General features: G+C 39.2%; 2 protein-coding genes across 2 annotated transcripts; one reads left to right on the top strand and one right to left on the bottom strand.

Moving 5' to 3' along the window:
- Nucleotides 1–4,488: 4,488 nt before the first annotated feature.
- On the bottom strand, nt 4,489–6,007 carry LOC124091219 (olfactory receptor 51I2-like). Its single transcript, XM_046442187.2, has one exon. The coding sequence runs from the start codon at nt 5,540–5,542 to the stop codon at nt 4,601–4,603; it is 942 nt and encodes a 313-aa protein (XP_046298143.1). The 5' UTR covers nt 5,543–6,007; the 3' UTR covers nt 4,489–4,600.
- A 5,778-nt stretch (nt 6,008–11,785) lies between these two features.
- Nucleotides 11,786–15,020, top strand: LOC124091186 (ubiquitin thioesterase ZRANB1-like). The gene is given in 2 exon segments (XM_046442147.2): nt 11,786–12,075; nt 12,077–15,020. Coding segments are annotated over 2 exon segments (2,118 nt in total). The 5' UTR covers nt 11,786–11,899; the 3' UTR covers nt 14,019–15,020.
- The last annotated feature ends 623 nt before the right edge of the window (nt 15,021–15,643 follow it).

Below are 15,643 nucleotides of genomic sequence, written 5' to 3'. Positions count from 1 at the left end.
ATGTGACATAGCAACTCTATCATTCATAAACAGTCTTAAGATATGACCAGTGCTTAATGGAACCACAATTTCTTCATTCTTTCTCCCATCCCCATTCCTCCTCCCATCTTTCATTTTGAGGTCCCTTTCCTTTTAGCCATGAAGTCATCCCATTTTTCAGATGCAGGGAAGCTGGCTCTGAATCCAAGTTCTTCTTTTTAATATTCCTTCAGTTCTTCATCACTCTTGGTGCTAAAACATTCATACTCCTGCCAACTGTTCTTTGCATTTTAAATTAACAGCCTGTAATTCAGAGGAACTAATAGTCTAAGGTCATTCCTTTTATATGGATAATATCTCATACTTTTGCTTGCACTTTATCATGGATAATCATATGAAATATGGATCCACATGACCATGAACTTCAATCTCAGCTTCCTAGTTTACCATGAATTAAACATCAGACCTAACTGTCTCCAGCCCCAGTAAAGTGTTCATTATAGAATCTGAAACAAAGCAAGCGCTCAATACAGAGTGGAGAAGTACTTGGTGAATAATCCTTAAATATACAAAAGCATACTCTATTTCATTATATCTACATGACTTAATCTGTAGCATTTATCTATTTGCTAATTTGTTATCATTTCAAAACCTCAACACAGCAGCATTGCATCTGTGACATACACATAATTAAAACTTAGTCTATCAATATTGTTGAAAAAGTGTTATGGATCATATTGGTGTGTGTCATATTCTTTGTTGAATTAACAAAAAAAAATGGCATCTGTTTCATGCCACAGTGATGAGGAGTGAAAATAAGTCTAGCGTAGGTGCTTGGCATATTGTAGACATTTAGTGATTTCATTCCTATTCATTTACATTATATTGAGACTATTCAGCTGGAGGCACAGCCATAAACCTGTGATGAACTAAGGGAGAGACATTTTACCCAGGAAAGCAAGTGAAGGAAAAATTATTACCATGTCTACAAGGTGATACCAGAAGAAAAGTGTCAGCTCTGGCTGCAGGGAGCTCCAAGTCCAGGTATAGAGGCAAATCCTTGCACAAAGAGCTGTCCTGGGCCAGGGCCAGTCATGACTTGGCACAGAGGAATTCAGAAGAGAAAGATCAGATGTGTGGCACTCTGAGTGAGATTAGAAGAGAAAGAGGGACAGGACAATGGTTCAGGAAGAAGGCAGCAGAGAGGATACAGGGAGTTCGTGACAGCCTGGTAAGACTAAAATTCTAGGAAAACTCAAAAGAGACATGGCAGTCCTCTAGGAATGACTTGGTATTGAAGCACATGATGACCCAGCATCAATCATTTGTCACTGAAGTCTGAAGTAATATGAGACTGGTATTTATTTAGAAAAGGCAAAGTTTCCCATAGAGGTGTTTTTCTGACCACCACAAACTATCTTCCTGCCATCCTTCCCTACAGAGGCATAGCATGTTGATATGAGAATACTTAGTAGAAATTCACCTTTTGAGAATAGACAGAGGTCACCATTCCTATAGCATGTGCCAGTGACTCAGCCTGTTGTGCATGAGCTGGCCCTGCCAGGGCCTTAAACATCCAACCCTTCTTCTGCTTCTTTCAGCAGGGCAGAAATGCCACAATCGTTCTTAGAGGCTCAGCTCATTAGAAATCCCAGGTTACTCTCAGTTGCCTGCCTATCTATCTATCTCTCTGTCTCATATTTTACTTCAAACATAATATGTATGTGTAAAAGAAAAAAACGGAAAGAAGATAAGCAGAAAGTATATCTTGCCAAATCTCACAATAATAATTTAATAATAAAATTTTTATTAATCCTTCCAAATATGATTTCTACAAAAATGCATCAACATTTAACAATACATTGTATGTTGGTGTTTTTAACCTGCTTCCAGAACAAACTCTCTCCATCTGTAAATATTATTTGATTGTATTAACAATGATGATTGACAACAAATACATGAAAAAATGTTCAAAATCTCTAGCAATTAGAGAAATGCAAATCAAAACTACTCTAAGATTTCATCTCACTCCAGTCAGAATGGCAGCTATTAAGAATACAAACAAGTGTTGTCGAGGATGTGGGGGAAAAGGCACACTCATACATTGCTGGTGGGACTGCAAATTGGTGCAGCCAATATGGAAAGTAGTATGAAGATTCCTTAGAAAATTGGGAATGGAACCACCATTTGACTCAGCTATCGCACTCCTCGGTTTATACCCAAAGGACTTAAAAACAGCATACTACAGTGATGCAGCTACATCAATGTTTATAGCAGCACAATTCACAATAGCTAAATTGTGGAACCAACCTAGATGCCCTTCAGTAGATTAATGGATAAAGAAAATGTGGTATATATACACATTGGAATATTACTCAGCAATAAAAGAGAATAAAATCATGGAATTTTCAGGTAAATGGATGGAGTTGGAGAATATAATGGTAAGTGAAGTAAGCCAATCCCCCAAAAATAAATTCAAAATATTTTCTCTGATATGAAGATGCTGATTCATAATGGGAATGGAGGGGGCAGTGTGGGAGGAATAGACGAACTTTAGATAGGGCAAAGGTGAGGGAGGGGAAGGGAGGGGGCATAGGATAGGAAAGATGATAGAATGAGACAGACATCATTACCTTAAATACATGTATGTAAACACTAATGGTGGGACTCTATGTACAACCAGAGACATGAAAAATTGTGCTATATTTGTGTAATATGATTTGAATTGCATTCTGCTGTCATATGTAAAAATAGAATAAATAAAATAAAGAAATAATGGTGATTGACAGGCAAAGATTGAATACATCAAAGTCTAATTAGGGTTGTCAGGATTTAATGTGCAGATACATATAAAAGAATAGAAGAAATAGCTCATTTCTTGTTCAAGTTCTATAATATTGATTACTGATTTATTTAAAAATCAGGTATATAAAGATGCTCAATCATATGGATAAATTTCAAGATAAGGTGATGCACACCTGTAATCCCAACTGCCCAGGAGGCTGAGGCAAGATGATCCCAGGTTCAAAGCCACCCTCAGTGATTTACCAAAGCTACAAGCAACTTGGTGAAACTCTATCTCAAAATTAAAAAAAATAAAAATGTCTGGGGATGTGACTCCATGGTTAAAGACCCTGGATTTAATCCCTCAGACCAAAAAAAAAAAAAGGAAAAATAGTTTTTCTCTTATTTTAGCCAGAAATTGTATGGTATTGAACATTAAGAAAATCTACAGAAAATAAAATGATTTTAAGCTAAAATGTATCATTTTTCACTTCATGTGTTTAAAAATTTATAGGTGATTACAAATTTATTATCACACTTCTTACTTGATAAGTTTCATATTGCAACATTTCAGAAAATAATTTTTTATTCTAAAATATATGTGCATCATTTTTTTTTCCATGTTGTTTCAATGACTTCACAACTTCTACTCTTTATACATATATTGTCATTAGTGTGTTTAGTCTATAGTATTTTTTGCTGATATATTTTTTTTCCATGTAACTTATCAGGCCTATATTTACAAGGTTGTATAGCTTTGCAATATTGTTTATCATTTAATATACTACAAGTTGTAAAATTTCTTAAAATTTTGTTGGAAGAATAAGGAAAAGATCTTGTATTATAATGTTTTAGATGTAAGAGGCAGAATAATTGTTTTATAATTAATTATTTCTTCCTCAATCATCATTTAATTCTTCATATGTTTACATTTTATTATTTTTCCCAAAATATCAATTTAGTCAAGATTTAAATTATTCCTAGATCTTTCCTCCATAATTTACAAATACCTCCATACTGTTAATATGTGTGATGTTTTATTTTCATTTGATTTCATCTTCCAGATGTTCATCAGTTTTACAACCTTGTTAAAAAATTAGGCTTTTTAAATTGTTTTCTCTTTTCCTTTCATATTAATTTGTAACTTTAAGTATTTTCAATCATTTTCAAAGTGTTTATTTTTTCATAGTGTCTTAAATTGAATATTTTATTTATTTAATTTTATCTTTTTTGTCATAAAGTTATACCCCCATAGTCTTATAAGACCATGAATTTTGGGAGAACATATTGGATTTTACACAATGTACTATAGTAATTCTACTGTATTATTTTCTTGTTGCTGAATACACAAAGACATACAATTTAAATCATAATATAACCTTTGCCAAATTTTAATATTATTTAAAATCTTGATCATTGCAATTACATTTACTTCATGTAAATAGTATATGGTATATTAAATAAATAAATAAATACTGGCATACATCATGATTCTATGTGTGTCATCTTATAACATCTCTTGAACATAATCTTTAATTTTGAAAATCCTTTCTGCATTACAAATTGTTTCCAAACCTACACTAATTTCCTGTGTTAAAAGAAGTAAGCCGAACAAAATTTTTCAATAAATTCTGGCCCACTTTACCATGAAATGCTTTTGGCTTACTTATGAATGACTGCCAGGCTGTCATCAAACATCTCATGACAGGAATCCCAACAGTAACATACATGACAGAGGCATATTTAAAATTCCTTATCAAAGCAAGTTTTGTAAGCTTCAATTTGTGGATATAAGGAGAAACATCCTCAGGACCTGGGTTTTCAGCATGTCTCTTGCTCAAAACTTCCTTCTCAGAATTTTGCAAAGCCTTCGCCGAATCTCTTTGGTTTTGATGGAATAGATGACAGGGTTGAGCATCGGAGGCACAAATAGATAAATAAGGGACATGAGTGTGTGTACATAGGGTGGGGCATGCCTCCCATAGCGAGCAGCCATGGACACACCAACCTTGGGCACATAGAAGATGAGCACAGCACACATGTGTGACACACACGTGTTGAGCGTCTTCAGTCGTTCCTCCCTGGAGGCAATGGCAAGCACAGAACGCAGTATGAGCACATAGGAGATGAACACGAGTGCAGAATCCAGGCCAAATGTAGAGATGACAATGACTAGACCAAAGATATTATTGATGGTGACATCACCACAGGGCAGGTGGATCAGATCTGGATGTAGGCAGTAGGCATGGGAGAGCACGTTGGCCTTGCAGAAGGGCAGCCTCAACAGAAGCAAAGGCAGAGGGAAAATCATGCAGAAACTGCGGATAATAGCAGACATGCCCATCTGCACCACACGGGCATCAGTGAGCACTGTAGCATAGCGCAGGGGGTGACAGATGGCCACATAGCGGTCGAAGCTCATGACCAGCAGGATCCCAGACTCGATGAAAGAGAAAAAATGAATAAAGAACATTTGGGTCATGCAGGAATTAAAACTGATTTCTCTTATGTGGAAGCAAAATGTGGCCAGTACTGTGGGCAGCGTGGAGAAAGACACACCCAGGTCATTAACTGAGAGCAGGGACAGGAAATAGTACATAGGCTGATGCAAGCTCTGCTCCTCCTTGATAATGAAAAGGATCAGGCTATTGCCCACGATTGAGACAGTGTAGAGGAGTCCAAGGAGCAAAATCATCCAGTGCTGGGAGGCCTCCAGCCCTGGGAGCCCTGTCAAGGTGAAAGGAGGCAACCCTGAGCTGTTGTGGGTGTCTCCTCCCATGCTGCACTGCTGCCTAGATGGTAGGGCCCCTGGCCCGCAAAAAAAGACAAACGTACAGTTTATATTCCTTTATACCTGTGTCTAGCACTCTTCCTCACATTAAAACTATAAATCTCTGTTCAATTCATGGGTAACATTTTTTCAAGAGACAAAACTCTCCTTGTCACTACTTCCTCAATTCTTATGCCCATTCCAGAGTAAACCACTTACTCATTAGACCACAACCTTTGCCTCTTCCCAATCTTTTTTTATGGTTTTGAGCCTTCACTATCTCTCTATGATTCCCAGTTCCCTAACTCCATAGTTACTAATTTCCTCCATCCGCTCATCCAGATGAAAGATAAATGCCCAGAAAAATGGATATCCTTGGAGTTGTTCATCAAGATGTGCTGGACTTCCATGTTTCTTCCTTCTGCTTCATTCTTCAATCCATTCAGCATTGCTTTTCTCCCTGAAGGAATTTAATTCACTGAAAGTAATTTTTTACCAATTAATTTCAGAATCAAATCCACTGTTTCTTGAAACCATGGAATTCGTATTTACTTCTCTACCACACAGATTTACTTTTCATCTGTTTTTCCTCTGATAATGATATCATCATTATGCCCAAGACTGAGACTTAAAATCCCTATATCACTTTGCCTCCTCCTTTTCCTTGGCCCACTGCATTAAACAAGATAACAGTTGATGAAAATATTGATCCCAAAGTGCCTCTGTTGGCACCTTTCTTCATTTCCTTCCACACTTCAGGCACAAGATATCACATTATTATGCTGTAATAACTGCACTCTAATCTATCCCTAGCCTATCTCTAAATCATCTCTAACCAAAGTGGAACTGATATTTTTTAAAAAGATGCGAAAATGAAATTTTCTTATTAAAACCTTAAATGGTCCCTTCATTGTCAAATGACCAAATTCAAACTCATTAACCTAGAATTAATGAGTCTTTTAATGGTCAGCACTAAATCAATATTTCTCTCCTTTTTCTCAAAATTCTTTTCCTTTTTCTTGAGAATATCCAGATATGTCTACATGCTGTCATTTTAAACCTTAAAACAGGTTGGTCCTAGAGTTTCCCTGATTGCAGAAAAATACCTGTTCAAAACATCTTCCATGGCTGAGGTCCAGGATCAAAACCAGTAGAGGGGAAGCTCCCCACCCCACAGAAGTCAAGAACACAGATCTTATTGTGTACACTTCTCTGTCTACCCTGCATTATAGCCTTGTGAATCTTGTGAATAAAAGCTCCGTACCACCATTTCCAAAAACCCAGCTCTGACTCTTATTTGTGGTTTCAGTCCCTACTAATGCTGTTCTTAGTGCAAGGGCTTCATCGGGGTTAATGAAAATCCAAAGTGGATGGTTATCAAAGGCTTAGGACTGAAGATGGTGCAACTCTGAACTTTGACTCCTACTCTACATCCTCACCTCCAGCCTTCCATCTGTATTTTTTGCTGCACCTACATTCAAGGCTCCTCTTTCCATTGTTCTCAGGATGTAATTTTTTTCTTCATGCTGCATTCTTAGGCCCCCTTCCTCTTACTTATCTGTAAGCTTTTCCCTATGCATTTTTTGTTTACTTCTCTATGTAATTAAAAAGAAAACTCACCTATTTTGGAATCTTTTAGCATTAGTAGAATATTTCCACATAGCTTCTAATCAGCCAGAATCCTGAAAAAAACATAGAATTCTCATCAGGGCATCTCCTCCCAAAGTTCAACCTGAGGGGCTATTCCTTTTGAGAGAGTAACATAGAAGGTAGAAAACCTGGTGATTTCAGAGACCAAGAGCAATGGATAGAAAATATAGATGGGGGAAGGTGATGAGAGAGAGAGAGAGAGAGAGAGAGAGAGAGAGAGAGAGAGAGAGAGAGAGACAGCAAGCATCTACACAAATAAGTAAGTTGAAGTAGGGATAGAGTTTTCTTCAGATTGCTATATTGCAGCCCTCAAGATATCTAAGAACAGAATTTCTCAAGACCTGAATTTGGAGTTTCTAACACTTCAATATACCTATCTGAGAGAATTCTGTGCAGGGAATTCGCTATATCTTACCACTTGGGATTTCTAAGATAAGCATAGGTGGCTTATGATCTGAATTTGGAGCTTCTGAAACTTCAACTTACTTACTTGAGAGAGATCTTGCTTTGACAGGAAGAGCAGTACTGGGGCTCCTGCATGCCCTGCTAATAGCCCACAATTACATCTGGCAACTCACTGGCCTGAGAAATATATGGCTGCTTCCAGGAAGTCCCTTGTGCAGCTGAAGTTATCAGCTCAGGTGCTCATGGACTTCAGGGAATATAGAACATCAGCAGTGCTCCACACCTCGCTGACTGGCACTTCATGTCCCATGAGCAGGAATGATCTGAACTTTGTAACTAAACCCTCATTTTAGGAATAATTGGAAGTATCTGACTAGATATATATACCTCATTAGTGGCCAAATAATAGTCATATCTTTCTCATCTAATTTAGTTTATGTCCTGCCCACTCTACACCTATGATCAAACCCTCTGGAAGTCTGGATAAAAAGAACACTATAAAGAAAACTCAAGCCATACAAATAAATTTCAGCATCTGAATTTACTAGAACATGTAAAATTGACCCCCAGCATGATAAAAACACTGGTGTGCCATGCCTGACCAACACAGAAAGTGATTATAGATCAAATGTGTTCCTTTATTAAAGAGGTATTGAGAATATAGCACTGTGTTGATTTCTTCACAAATGCTTATTAAATACTTAGTAGAGAGACATCAAGGGTGAAAGGGGCTACTTAATAAAGTTCAAAAACTGATGTGGAATCAAGATTCAACCACTTGCCTTGAGAAGGTAGACCTGAGTTTGAGTTCAGATTCCATCACTGGTCTTAACAAAAACCTCGAAGCCATAGTTTCATTTTTCACCCATAGTTAATAATCTCATGTCCAGAATGATTGGGATGATTAAGGGAGTGACTGTGTGGGAAGCAGGAAGCCCACTGGCTGCCATAAGCGTCAGTGGAGGTTGGTGATTGTGTTTCAGTTCCAGAAATTAACTCCTGAGAGTAAAGTGCATGAGATGGACACTGACCTCTGTGTTCAGAATAATAAGAATAAATGCTTGGAGTAGCATGAACAACTGAATTCTAGGAAAACACCAACAGATACAGCTAGAAGGAAGAGTGCAGGCTTACACTTGAAGCAAACCAGTAAGAAAGTTGCTTTAGAAAGACCCTCTTACGTACCCAGCGTTCCTCTGAGACTAACAAGAAGAAAATGCAGGCACTTTTCAAGAATCCCTTTCAGAGATAAACTAGAACAACACAGGATTCAGTGACTCCTTAGTTAACTCTTAGATGTTCCCATAGTCACACCAACCTCATGCACCCAGGTGAGGAACCCACCTGAAAGCTGCACAGTACACAGGGATTTGGCAGAATTCAGTGTCCACTGTTCCTTGTCCGATATCTTTCTCTATAACTTTTCCCACAAAAAAAAAAAAATTAAAAAGAAACAACTTTTCAACTGTCACTGTCCTTAGGTGCGACATCTATGGAATAAGATGTATAAAACACAAGTAAAAATAAATGTGAACATGATATTAGTCATGGGTATATGTAGATGAATAGGTATATCAATTCATAGTTTAGCTTGAGGAACTTTTAAGGAAACAATAGTTCAATCAATTCATTGATGAAGAGACACAGAGAAAATGTTACAGCAGAACAAAGGAAAACATGCAATATTCTAAGGCAGTCATAGGAGGTTTCCAGGTCACTTAGCAGTGCTGTCATCTCTTAAAGAATAAGTGAACGTTATTGAGGTGAATATGGCACACAGAATGCCTCCCCAAACATTTCCATGTTCTGAACTTACGAATATACTATGTTTCAGGAACTTTGAGGACTCTGTTAAGATTATGCATCATAAGATGGGGATTGTTCTTTTTCCTTTTGGATGATTCAGGTGGATCTAATTAAATCACAACAAGCCCTTAACAGCACAGAATTTTCAAGGCTAGAGTCACAACAATGAGGCAGATAAGTCAGAAATTCAAAGCATAAGAGGCACTCTTCCATCATTACTTGAAGGACTCAACTGGAAAGTGTAAGAGTTAATGTGGGCAAGCCACAGCTGAATCCTTCCCAAGGGAATGGAAACCTCAGCCCTACAGAGCACTGACTTAAACCAACAGCCCAAGTGAGCTTCAAAGCAGATTCTTACCCAGATTTCTGAATTACAGAAACTATGAGATTTTTGTTGTTGTAAGCTATTAAATGTGTGATTGTTTCTTATGACAACAATAGAAAGCAAACACATCAAACCTTAGGCAGGAGGGAGAGGAAGGCAGAGAACAAAAAAGGATTATTCATCACAGACTGGAAAACACAAATGCAAGGATCAACCTTGAAAGGGGAATGATCTGTAAACCTTCTATGACTGCCTTAGAATACTGAAAGTTCTTCTTTGTTCTGCCTTAAAATTTTCTGTGTCTCTTGAATCACTGCATTACGTGAACTATTGTTTCCAAAGAATGGGTGGTAAAACATACAAGTCTTCAAAGAAGAAATTAGATATTAGAAATTCACCTATGAAGTCTATGAATGGTGACAATGGTGGGGTCAAGTGTTCTGAAGAATAGGGACATTTCAACATTGCTTTGAATAGAAGAGAGGACACACACTCAGACTGAGCAATAGGAATTTCAGAGTTCCTATCTAATCACACTGACATTCTTCATAAATAAAAGGAAAGGTTATATGATAGGAGTAAGTGATCAGAACAAGTGGTGTGGGTGATTTGAGAGGGAAGAAAATATGAAATGTAAATATAGAAGCTTCTTAAACAATATCTAGTGTCCATTACCATTTGGACTACTTAATGAAACCACTGATTTTATCATCTCCTCAAATCTGTCCACCCTTTTAATTCACTACTCTCCTACCAAAAGCTCTTTTCTTGAGAACTTCCATATAGAGCTGTTTTTTCTTGTTTCTCTCAGTATGAGTTGTCAGGTCTGTTACGCAGCTGACACCAGTGGATTTGCCTTACTGCTCTGCTGCATGAAAATCCTGATTTCTGGGTGTGAAGGGTGTGGTAAAATCCAGGAATTGGGATTTTAGTACAGGAGAGCACATTCTTAGCTCTGTGGTAGAGTACTTGCCTAGCATGCACACGGCCCTGGGTTAGATCCCCAGCACCACAAAATTTTAAAAGCAATCCTGATTCCTTGATCGAATGCCTTTCTTCTCTTTGTCATACACATTTGTTTGCTGAAGTTTCTTCCAATTCGTGTTCTACTTTAAAAGGTAATTTTTATTTTATTTTTATTTTTGATTGACACATAGCAATTATATCTATTTATGGGGTACTATGTTACATGTTAGTATATATATATATATATATATATATATATATATATATCGTATAATGATCAAATAAATGTTATTAGCATACATATTACTTTAAACATTTATCATTTCTTTGTGGTAAGAGCATTCAAAATTCTCTCTTCTAGTTATTTTGAAATATACAATGCATTCTTTTTAATTATAATCACCTTATTATGCCATAAGAAACCAGAACGTTTTCCTTCTGTCTCATTTTAACAATGTACCCAGGCACCAGCTTCTCCCCATCCATCACCCATCATCAGGTGATGAATGCTCTCTTCAGCCAGGGATTCCACACAAGAATGAGATCATGGGCTATTTCTCTTTCTGTCACTCCTTTATTTTATTTAATGTAATGTCCTCCAAGCTATTTTCATTGGAAACCATATTTTTCATTCCCATGGAACCCAGTTTTTCTCTCCTTCCCTCAACTCTTTGTAAAGAACCTCCATGCTGCCAGGCACAAGTGCAGCCTATAATCCCAGTGATTTGGGAGGCTGAATAAACATAACAGCCTTTTTTTCCCAGCATCCTAAGCAGTTTGATCTCAAGTATGAGGCCAGCTCAACAAATTAGCAAGACCTGTCTCAAAATAAGAAATGGAGATTAGGAGTCCGCAGCGCCCGAGGCCGCCCCCCTCTCCGCCCCCGCCCCCGGCGCCCCCCCTCCCCCCGCCTCCGCGCCTCCTCTCCGCCCCTCTCCCCCCGCCTCCGGCAGTCGGGAGCCGCGCGCGGGCCCGCGGAGACCATGTCCTGACTGAGGCGGGAGGGCGGAGGCGGCAGCAGCGGGGCGGGCGGCGGCGCCGAGGGAGGCAGAGAGGGGCCGGACTCGGCTCGTCGCCGCGGGCTGTGCTGGAGTCGCCGCCGCCGCCGCCGCCGGGCGCTGAGCGTCGTACGGGGAGGAGGAGCGGGAGCTGGAGGAGGAGCCGCCGCCGCCGCCAGCTTCCTGCTTGACATAACTCACTTCAAGAAGTGCACAATGTCAGAACGTGGAATTAAGTGGGCTTGCGAATATTGTACGTATGAAAACTGGCCATCTGCAATCAAATGCACTATGTGTCGTGCCCAAAGACCTAGTGGAACAATTATTACAGAAGATCCGTTTAAAAGTGGTTCAAGTGATGTTGGTAGAGATTGGGATCCTTCCAGCACCGAGTCCTTTGATATGTCCAGACTCTAGTGCAAGACCAAGGGTTAAGTCTTCATACAGTATGGAAAATGCAAATAAATGGTCATGCCACATGTGCACATACTTGAACTGGCCAAGAGCAATCAGATGTACCCAGTGCTTATCCCAGCGTAGGGCGAGGAGTCCCACAGAATCTCCTCAATCCTCAGGATCTGGCTCAAGACCAGTTGCTTTTTCTGTTGATTCTTGTGAGGAATACAATGATAGAAATAAACTGAACACAAGGACCCAGCATTGGACTTGTTCTATTTGCACATATGAAAACTGGGCCAAGGCTAAAAAATGTGTTGTTTGTGACCATCCCAGACCTAATAATATTGAAGCAATAGAGTTGGCAGAGACTGAAGAGGCTTCTTCAATAATAAATGAGCAAGATAGAGCTCGTTGGAGGGGAAGCTGCAGTAGTGGTGGTAATAGCCAAAGAAGATCACCTCCTACTACAAAACGAGACTCTGAAGTTAAAATGGATTTTCAAAGGATTGAATTGGCTGGTGCTGTTGGCAGCAAGGAGGAACTTGAAGTGGACTTCAAAAAACTAAAGCAAATTAAAAACAGGATGAAAAAGACTGATTGGCTATTCCTCAATGCTTGTGTGGGAGTCTTAGAAGGTGATTTAGCTGCCATAGAAGCATACAAATCATCAGGAGGAGATATCGCACGCCAGCTTACTGCAGATGAAGTACGCTTACTGAATCGCCCTTCTGCCTTTGATGTTGGCTACACCCTGGTACACTTAGCCATACGTTTCCAGAGGCAGGATATGCTAGCAATATTGCTTACAGAGGTGTCTCAACAAGCAGCAAAATGTATTCCAGCAATGGTGTGTCCTGAACTGACAGAACAAATCCGGAGGGAAGTCGCTGCCTCTCTTCATCAGAGAAAGGGGGATTTTGCTTGCTATTTCCTAACTGACCTTGTAACATTTACATTGCCAGCAGATATTGAAGACTTACCCCCAACAGTTCAAGAAAAATTATTTGATGAGGTGCTTGATAGAGATGTTCAAAAAGAGTTAGAAGAAGAATCCCCAATTATAAACTGGTCCTTGGAGTTGGCTACACGTTTGGATAGTCGACTGTATGCCCTTTGGAATCGAACTGCAGGGGACTGCGTACTTGACTCAGTACTACAAGCTACCTGGGGTATTTATGACAAGGACTCGGTGCTTCGGAAAGCCCTGCATGACAGCCTGCATGACTGTTCACATTAGTTTTACACACTCTGGAAAGATTGGGAATCCTGGTATTCTCAGAGCTTTGGTTTACATTTTTCCTTAAGAGAAGAACAGTGGCAAGAAGACTGGGCATTTATCCTCTCTCTTGCTAGTCAGCCTGGAGCAAGTTTGGAACAGACACACATTTTTGTCCTTGCCCATATTCTTAGACGACCAATTATAGTTTATGGAGTAAAATATTATAAGAGTTTCCGGGGAGAAACTTTAGGATATACTCGATTTCAAGGAGTCTATCTGCCTTTGTTGTGGGAACAGAGTTTTTGTTGGAAAAGTCCTATTGCTCTGGGGTACACAAGGGGCCACTTCTCTGCTTTGGTTGCCATGGAAAATGATGGCTATGGCAACCGAGGTGCTGGTGCTAACTTGAACACCGATGATGATGTCACCATCACGTTTTTGCCTCTGGTTGACAGTGAAAGAAAGCTACTCCATGTGCATTTTCTGTCTGCACAGGAGCTAGGTAATGAGGAACAGCAAGAAAAACTGCTCAGGGAGTGGCTGGACTGCTGTGTGACTGAAGGGGGAGTTCTGGTAGCTATGCAGAAAAGCTCTCGCTGGCGGAATCACCCCCTGGTCACACAGATGGTAGAAAAATGGCTTGACCGCTACCAGCAGATCCGGCCTTGTACATCCCTATCTGATGGAGAGGAAGATGAAGATGATGAAGATGAATGAAGAAAAACTTATGGAGCAGAAGACCAAGGCATCAGAATCTGTGATGACCCCCAAGTTAGCTTGGTGCTCCAAGCAGAGTGTATAGCATGAAATGAACCAAATCTGGCAGGATCTGCTCAGAAGTATTTTTCTGATCCACACCCAGTGGAGATAATTAATGCATCTGCTGCATGAGGAGACAAGAGAACTGGTTGAACTACAGTTTGTATAAAACAAAAAACAAAAAAACTAATTTTATTAAGACAGAACTTTTTTCTTTCAAATTGTAAATCTGTCTATAAATGTAATGCATGTGGTTGTGTAAGAAATTGTGTAATAGGAAAAGTTGTACCAGCATCTTCATATTGAGAAAACTTTTTTCCAGCATGGGCACTTACAAAAAAGCACATGCAGACCACTCTTATTCCTTTGAGATGTTCTCTTCATTAGAACCTGGCATTCTATTTTCACCTTAAAAGATCCATTTTACATTTAGTCTGAGATCTGGAAACTTTGTACAAATTGTCCACAGCAAAACATAATAAATAAGCTTATATTTTATTTATTTAGTTCCTGTTGTGCCCGATAAAATCAAACCTTTTAGGAACAAACTACAAGAAAAGCTAATAATCGTTGAGTGAACTTCATAGCTTCCTTGGAGAGTTTTTAGTTTCAAATTTGTCATTTTTGGGTTTTATGATTTGCTCCTTTGAGCATTTAGATACTTGTGGACTTGTCTGGAAGAATGCCCTGAAGTGAATGTTCTTGCCCCAGACTCTGGGCAGCAGTTGGGAAGGGAAGGGAGCAGGCTCACTTCTCACTGAGTAGATCGTGTCAAATTTGTTCCCTTCAGCTCCATCCACATTGTTTTACTCCTAAATTGCCATGCAGAGAACCTTTGGATTCTTCCCATCTCCTGTTATCACCTTTGCTCTAAGCAAATGCTGTTAGGATGCTGTGCCTTTGCTTAGACTGATTGGGAATACAATTCAGTGCAGAATAAAGATTTTTAAAAATGCAAAAAAAAAAAAAAAGAAATGGAAATTGCTATAGATAAAGCTGAGGGGTAAAGTGCTCCTGGGTTCAATCTCCAGTACCAAAAAAAAAAAAGAACTTCTATGTCATTTATGTTGGGCGCCACTAAGTGACCTTATTGTACTTGGGGATGTTTAGTTATAAATGACACAAAGTGACAGTTCTGATCCTTTTCATCTTCTCAGGAAATATAGTCATATCTTAATCAAGGAATTGATTATGGAGCTTTCCTCACCCAAGACTTGGTGTTCCTAGTCTTTCTTAAAGACACCAGGCATAATTAACATTGCAATTCTAGAAGCATGCACTAGGAAACCAATCAAACTCTCTGAGCAGGGGAGACTGAGTCAAAGGAAGAGGTTAAAAAAGCCAAGGTGTAGGACCAGAAGTATCTGATGACCTTGATGACAAGGGCCATGTGGTGATGAGAATGTCACTATACTCATAGCAACTCATTGACAAACTAGGGAATTAATTTCCAGATGGGAAAATGACAAGTCTGGACAGAGCCATGAGCACTCTAATTAATCAACTGAGAAGATGACAACTGCCAACAGCAAATATCTGTTGAGCCCCTTTCAGACTAGGAAAATTCCAAAACCAAGAGATGG

The sequence above is a fragment of the Marmota monax genome, unplaced genomic scaffold (genome assembly GCF_021218885.2).
Source record: "Marmota monax isolate L192 unplaced genomic scaffold, Marmota_monax_Labrador192_F-V1.1 WCK01_AAM20220418_F8-fsc00068, whole genome shotgun sequence".
Lineage (NCBI taxonomy): Eukaryota > Metazoa > Chordata > Mammalia > Rodentia > Sciuridae > Marmota > Marmota monax.
Note: the sequence above shows the minus strand (reverse complement) of the source record. Positions and strands in the feature narration are given on the sequence as shown.